Genomic DNA, 8254 nt, shown 5'->3' with positions numbered 1-8254 from the left:
GCCCTCGCTCCCGCCGGCGAGCATGGCGACCCACAAGCTGTCCTTCTCTGAGCATCCTCACCAACCAGCTCTCTCTACATCACGCTTGTAACCATGCTGCCTTCCCAGCACCAAGCTGCATTGTACATCCAATACAACATGTATATAGAGAGCACATTGTGAGTTTCCTTTCTCCATCTCATCCTGAGTGTGAACCAAACATCCTGAACCCCACAAATGGTGACCTCGGAGTGACCTGCCTCTTTCTACTTACAGCGGCAGCCAGCAACACCTCCCCCTCGCTCCTCCTCCGCCTGCCTGGCGGTCCTCTCTCCCGCTGGCGAGCATGGCGACCCACAAGCTGTCCTCTGAGCACCCTCACCAACCAGCTCTCTCTACATCACGCTTGTAACCATGCTACCTTCCCAGCACCAAGCTGCATTGTACATCCAATACAACATGTACAGTATATAGAGAGCACATTGTGAGTTTCCTTTCTCCATCCCATCCTGAGTGAACACTAAACAATCTCAAAAACTCCACAGTCTTCTTTAAAGTTTGATTCAATGCGTATTACATTAATGACAAATTATTATCTTGTTTACTAGAATAAAATTGAACCATGTTATTTTTGCTTTTTTAGGATCCTTTCAGTACCTTTTTTTAACACTGCCAATTCGTAAAATAATAGGTATTTATATTTATACCCTATACCCAGGAAGATGTCTTGAATAAAGACGAAAGCTAAGGTACTCCGTTGTTTCCATTTTCCCGTGTGATTTTATCAAGATATATATATATATATATATATATATATATATATATATATATAGTATAGTATATAAGTATGGTGGTAGTATATATATATATATATATATATATGAGTATATATATATATATATACACCCTCCTCTGTATATATACACCTTGATTTGTATTACTCTCTCTAGTCTGTACTCACCCCTGAAGATGTGAATTACACGAAAGCGCTTGGGAACTGCGTGTTTTCTTCTTTCCTTGTGGTTATCAGCATATACCTAGATCACGCGCACCTCCAGTGATTTACTTGCATATATATATATATATATATATATATATATATATATATATATATATATATATATATATATATATATATATATATATATATATATATATATATATATATATATATATATATATATATATATATATATATATATTTATATATATATATATATATATATATATATATATATATTAACCTTAACCAGTGGGGGGGTCGCGGTCATGGCTCGAGGTGCATGATTGGGGTCGCTAGAAAAAAGGTTGGGAACCACTGTGCCATTACAACGTACAGACGACCCGCGCCTTGCACACTGGTTGATCCCGCGGCCAACTATATGCTATGTGGCTCACGCGGTTTCCGCCTGGCTTTCCTGTCTTTCTTATAATAGTGTTTGTCTCTGATGAAAACAAATAAATTCCTGAAATAAGTGAGAGAACGTAAAACAAAAGAGCATTGGACATTTATAAACTCTCTTATACAATAGTTTATATTGCAAAATAAATAGTGTTTACGGATATTAATCTCATAAGAAAGACATGTTGTACTACTTATAGACCGCCACCATTGTATGATTTACCTCTGAGTCTTTTTATGTAAATTGTCCAAAAAGGTGAAGTTTTTCGACATGTTTGAAGATGTAAAAGAGAGAGTAGACTAATCTGACGGTGCCATTTCATTACCAACAATCCCACGACTAAGGTGAGAATTAATCGTCATGTCATGTAAGATATACTGACAGCTTTGTCGGCGGTTCTTGGTCAAGTTGCCTTGCTGTTTAACATTGTTTACCTGTTACTGTCTGCACACAGGTAACTACCCTCCCACGGCCTACGTACTCTGTATACCTACATTGTTTATATTCATGCTGCACCATATTATTATTAGCATTTTTAATTAATGTCGGTGATATAAATTAGGTTTGGTTATTCAGTGAACAGCAGGACGCTGTCCAACGAATTACCCAAAAGTATCCAAAAGTATATTAAATCAGGGTAAAATCTTAACGAATATATGTTTTACATCAATAAAACCTGATTAATAATGTTTTCATTGAAATGTCAAAATAATGAAATAATAAACAGCGAAAAATGCTAAATTCCAAAGAGTCACCCATCCAAAATGGAGATATAATTACCGATGTTTCTGTTACTTTGGGGTATTTAACACAGCCGTAGGATTTACTTTTCGTTAGGTTAGGTTAGGTTAGCGAAGTGCATCACGATGAATCTGAGTTATCTCCCTTGTTCACCAACTCTTTGGAATTCAACGTTCGCCAATACTGAAAGTTTTTCGCTGTTTATTATTTCATCTTACAAATTATTTTTACAAAATTACACTAAAAATATTATTAAACATGTTTTGTGTATGTATAACAGATATTCGTTAAGATTTTACCCTTATTTGCTATACTTTTGGGTACTTTTGGGTAATTCGTGGCTCCCGCAGGAGGTATTTACCGGAATGTTGAGATAGAGAGGTCAAGGTCAGCTGTCATGGGTGTAAGTATACGACTTTTTCTCCTCTTATAATAATGTGTGGTAAAATTTTTTCTTGACAATAATGGGGGGTAAATATGCACTTTCACCTCCCACTCTGTTAGAAAGTCAAAAATATATTTTTCTATTGTATTTGTGTGTGTTTAGACCGAATATGACCTTCATTTCCGTCGGAAATTGGCTGTTTTTTATCGTTTTTTTTTTTTTCCGTGGGACGTTTTTAAAAAAAAAATAATGGCTAAGCGAATAAAAAATACACCAAAACACACTAGAAAAACAAAAACCAAACCTGACCTAACCTAACTGACTCGCACCATATGATGGCATCACCTATTTCTTACCTTATTGGGCTGGTTCTTGTTCGTCGTTGGATTCTCAGATTCTTACACAATGCCGCATACAGTGTGTTTTTCTTTGCGATATTTACATTCAGTCTTGCACTTATGACACTTTACTGAGGTTGGAAGAACACCATGCGATCGAAAAAATGCTATAGTTTCTTCGTTTTTTCCCAAAACTCGCAATCAGCTCCATATAATTTAAGTGACACCCATCACAGACTTCCATGGTCGGAAATGAATTTGAATTTCAAAATATGAGACCCAAAATAAAAATCGATTTTGATTGGGCCAAAAATACCACGAATTAAACCACAAATCGTTTTAATTGGTTGCCCTCCAAAAAACGCTTTTGATTGGTCGCGTGACGTGTATGGGAACGCATGCGCGTGATGATTTATGAAGGAGACACGCAGTCTGAGAGGTGAGGTAGGCAATAATGGCGGAAGATTAATGGAAGAAAATAGATAACATTTTGGTTATGCTATCTCTGTTATTATACATTTGCGACGGCAATGTAATCGATGGATGTCCAATCCCCAACAAACGCTAACGTTTCGTCCTCGTCCGCCTAATGGGGGCCTTTGGAACTGCATGATAGACTGGCAGTATTTACCATGTAGCTATGGCAAGATATAGGTCTAATGTGTTAGTGTGTATGTGAGTCTAGAATCAGTCAGTTTGTAGTGTTGACCAACCACGGCTCTTGAGTTGAGCAATGTGTTTTTCTGATGGTTTAGACAATTTTAAGACACTTTTCTTATATGACACTTCCCTCGAAAATGAACTAACCTACTTCGGGTATTATTTTAATTTCGGATCTCCAGGGAATCTTAGGAATTTAACCCTGACCCCTCGGTTAAGTTAGATATAGTTCCTGGGTTCTGTGGCTAGGTTGGGTTAGGTTAGGTTAGGTTGGATATATAAATACAGGAATGACAAAATTAAAGTTTATCTAACCTATGCGTGGAGCTCCGCCCCCTAGATCCCCCGGTTGATTTTTTTTATTCCAGATTCCAGAGTGTACAGTACAGTACTACGCTTCCAGTGGATGCTGGAGCCCATTAGTGTAGCTGTCATGGAGGATGGAAGGAATTGGTTAAGATCAATAGCTATGGAACACACGAGTTGCTTAGTGTAATTAGTCGGGGAAAAGTTACATTACAATGGTAAGTTTAAGAGGCCATTGTTTGCTGTGTACATTATGTTACAGTACAGTTCTGACTTGTCTAGAGTAGTGAGGTAAATTTCTAGAATGATGCTCCATTGTAAAGGAGTTTTATTGGGATCTTCATCTATATACTGTACAGGGTAACTTTTATATTCTAGGACCCAAAATGATAACTCTATATTAGGACATGCAATAAACAGGAACCTAAAGAGTTTGATCATATCATTGTGAAGGACATAAATACATTTTTGTGATTACACTTTATTCCTACCGATTTTTAGGTTACTGTTTATTGCACTTCCTAAAATGTAAAAATAATTTAAGGTTCTCAAATAAAAATATGACCCTGTATTTGTTATTTGTGATGGATGTAAATTGATGCTCATAACTGTTTGAATCATGAATAACACTAGACAGTGGTAACACACATCATCCACTGTACCGTAATGTGGCTTTAGAACTTATTAGTTAGTGAAGATTGTTTATGATATACTCCCTGATATCTCCCATGTAACTAGTTAAGAGATAAATGAATATTTTAGTAAAAAATGGCATGTAATACTGAATATGCTGGTGTGTGTGTGTGTGAACGGAAAGATGTTAAGATGGACACTTAGACACTGATTTTAACAGATATTCATCATCATCAATGTTTTATATCCATTTCCTATGCTTCCATGGGTTAGCCACAATTTTGTTGTCAGATCCCCATTCTGCATTTTAATTAGCACTTTTGTTATCAATTTCCACAGAGGCGGAGCCATGCCCCAAGTCAGTTGCTTAAACGGAAGAATGACTGTGGTTTCACAATTGGCCCAAAAGTGGCTGTTAGCCAGTCAGATTCTAAGAGGCAAAAGGTGGCAGAAAAGGCAGGCCCAGGGCTCCTGGTCTCTCCCTATCGGGCTCCTCTTGTACCAATTGTTAATACTCCGACAGGACAAACTTCTTCTCATGTAAGATCACATCCATAGAAGTGCACCACTTCTCCTCTTAATGTATTTTTACCCAAAGTTTATCGTCTCTAGCTTATTTTACTAATGTAGTTAAAAAAGTTGTAATATTAAAGGCATGGGAATCTCCTTTTAAATTTCTGAGCAGGATCACAGACTAATGATAAATTCATTGCTGTTTTATAAAGGTAGCTATTTATGCATTTGCCTTGTATAGTACTGTATGTCTGCAACTGTGTTTAGGAATTACTATATGCAACTTTAGCCTTTTCTTGTCATCTTTTGAACTTGTACTATTATCTTAGGTATCATTTCCTCTAACTCTTTGCTGTTTATGTAGCTGTTTCTTGAGCTTCCCCAGGCTAAAGATTAATTTTTTCTCATTTGTAACACTTATCATGTACAGTCACGGTCAAAAGTCCTGTCGCCTTTTCTGCTGCTCCATGAACCCTGAGATTCAGACTCATGAACCTGAAGCAGTAGACACTGATGCATTATGATGCATTATTCTGTCCATAAATGCTTGAGATTCACGAGTCTTAATCTTGGGGTTCATGGAGCAGCAAAATCGGCAACAGGACTTTTGTTCACGACTGTGCATAGTGGGATACTGTACAGGTATAGACAGTATTTTATGTTGTTGCTGTAACTGCTAATACAAAAATTTCCTTTTATCAGGAGGATTTGATTCGGAAAATTCTCGCCAAGCCATTTAAGATTCCCATCCCTAATTATGTAAGTCGAGGATCTCGATGCTTGGGGATCCGTCGTAATGGTGTGAGGCGACCATTGCATGACCCTGATGAACCTGGTGCCCTGGTGCTTTACTCCCCGGCTGTCTTGTCCGCTCAAGAGAAGCTCACGGCCAACCTGTACGTATATCGCACTACATACTACTGTACTATTTATTGGTTGTTTTTACTGCAAGATATTTAGGATTTATCACAGTTGTTATGAGGGTCTTGACTTCAGGAATGTGCACTCAAATTCTAATTAATAATGATGAGAAGTGTTAAGAGTGTAGCCTGAAGGAATCATATATGCCAAATTAGATGTACAGGCAAACCCCGTTATTCATAGCCTTGGTATTTGTAACCCCGTTTATCCGCAATCAATTTATTGTTACCCATTTCCACTATTCGCGATGGTTGCCCCATTTATTCGCAAATTCTTGCGAGCAAAAGTTTTGAACCGCACGCCTCAACTGTAGCGTAGGACAGCGTGTGTACATATTCCTCCGTCATACACCCCCGCTCGCCTCAGTCTCTCACATGCTGGCGTGTAGTTTTGTGTAATCTCGCAGTTGTGTTTTGTGTGATCTCGCAATGCCTAAGCGACCAGCTGCTAAAACTCCCAGCAATGTTACCAAGAGATCACGTGTGGCAGTTACGTTGGACATGAAATTGGATATCGTAAAAAGACATGAACACGGAGAAGGAACGTCAGTGATTGGGCGCGTGCACGGCTTGGCTCCCTCTACGGTGCATTCTATAGTTAAAAGCGCCGACAAGATCAAGGAGATGGCCAGGTCTGCAACACCACTGACGGCTACGAAGATGACGAGATTCCGTGATGCTGAGATAGAGTATGGAGCGGATGTTGAGAACATGGATTGATGACCAGACCCAGCACCTTAAAACACCTTTATTGCAATGCATGATTCAACAGAAGGCAGTGGAGAACAACAGATTTCGGTGCAAATTGACAGCGATAATGAGAGTGAGGTGGCTGACGACCCTGACAGTGATCATGAGAGTGAGGTGGCTGATGACCTCAGCCTCCTCTCACCCCAGTAAACCTTCACCCTCTCCCCTAATGCCAACTTCAGCAAGCAAGCAACACAGCACATCAGAGGTAAATTAACAGTACGTTTAAAACTTACCTCACACACCGACACACATAAACATTCAAACACACACACACACACACACACTCAAACATGTAAAGTATACTGTACTTGTAAACATATACACCTAATAAACTCAAAGTGTTTGTTATTGATGTTTATTTGATATTATGCCCTTGTTTCTTTATCTATTTTATGTTCTATATGTATTTACATTATTTCTTATGGGAGAAATTGCTCCGCTATTCGCAATTTCGATATTCGCAATGAGTTTCATGCCCGTAACCTTTGCGATAAGTGAGGCAGCCCTGTATTTAGATGCATTTCGTTTCGTGAATTTTTATAGATTAGATAGGAAGTAACTTTTATGATCACAGCTTGATATGTGTTGTATAATATGATCTGTTTGAAAGTTTTTCTAATTATATAAGATGTAACTACAAAACTTTATTTGTTAATAGAAGTTTTTGAGTAACTTTTTTTCCTACTCTCAGGGAGAAGCAGGAAGTAGCAGTTGTGGTTGACCCAATGCTCTCTGCTGTCTTGCGTCCTCACCAGCGAGAGGTATGTAGTAATTGTCTGAGTATTTGTGTTACCCATTATATAAAGTTACTGCCATTATATTCAATTTAAATAACCCTTATACTGTACAGTATACATTTTTATGTACACACGATCAAGAAAGTATTTGTGCACATATCGCGTGAAACATTTTGACACCACAGACGATGGATATTGCAAAATGTTGTTATATCACTTGCTAGCAAAATTTCCAGCTTTATCCATAGAAAGTATTGTTATTATATGCATATTCAGAAGAAAATCGAGTAATCTTGCAAACAATGAGTAGCGTGGTTCATGTTGGTTATTTTTTTAATTTAAATTTTGCCGCTTAGTAGGAATTTATTGTGCACCCCCACGCTCATCCTGTGAGCAGCAGCACAAAAGGATTACAGAGTAGAGGTCACAAAGGGTGTGTATAACAGTCCCCAATGGTCAGGATATTATGGCATTGAATGTTAGAGTACAATACAGTATATCAAATAAATTCTATGTTTAGTTCTGTACATAGAGGGTGATTTATTTGCAACTACACGAATACTCGTACAGCCGTGTGAAGCAATATGTCTGGCCACACACTTTATTATTCACATTTGCAAGGTATTCAAACACATTGTGTGTTTGGTTCTATACATGGGAAATGATATAGCTGCGGAGTGCAAAAAAATGGATGCAATCTTAATTTGTTGGCTATAGTATTACCATTAGAGATGAAGTGTGCTATTTCACACACAGTTTGCTTGGACCTGTCCCTAAAAGGTTCTATCTTCACACACTTTACACTTAGTTTTGTCCACATCTGCTTGGTAAACAATGGATTGACTATTTCTTGTTTGAACTTGTTTACTTGAGTTAAATTCATCAA

General features: G+C 37.9%; 1 protein-coding gene across 1 annotated transcript; it reads left to right on the top strand.

Moving 5' to 3' along the window:
* Positions 1-1586: 1586 nt before the first annotated feature.
* LOC121856718 (DNA repair and recombination protein RAD54-like) lies at positions 1587-7392 on the top strand (the record flags this gene model as incomplete). Its single annotated transcript, XM_042352407.1, has 5 exons — positions 1587-1726; positions 3875-4030; positions 4785-4985; positions 5661-5854; positions 7323-7392. Coding segments are annotated over exons 2-5 (468 nt in total), but the record flags the coding sequence as incomplete, so codon positions are not given.
* Positions 7393-8254: the final 862 nt, after the last annotated feature.

Source organism: Homarus americanus, unplaced genomic scaffold (genome assembly GCF_018991925.1).
Source record: "Homarus americanus isolate GMGI-L3 unplaced genomic scaffold, GMGI_Hamer_2.0 scaffold23341, whole genome shotgun sequence".
Classification (NCBI taxonomy): Eukaryota; Metazoa; Arthropoda; class Malacostraca; order Decapoda; family Nephropidae; genus Homarus; species Homarus americanus.
This window is presented reverse-complemented; position numbering and strand designations above follow the sequence as displayed.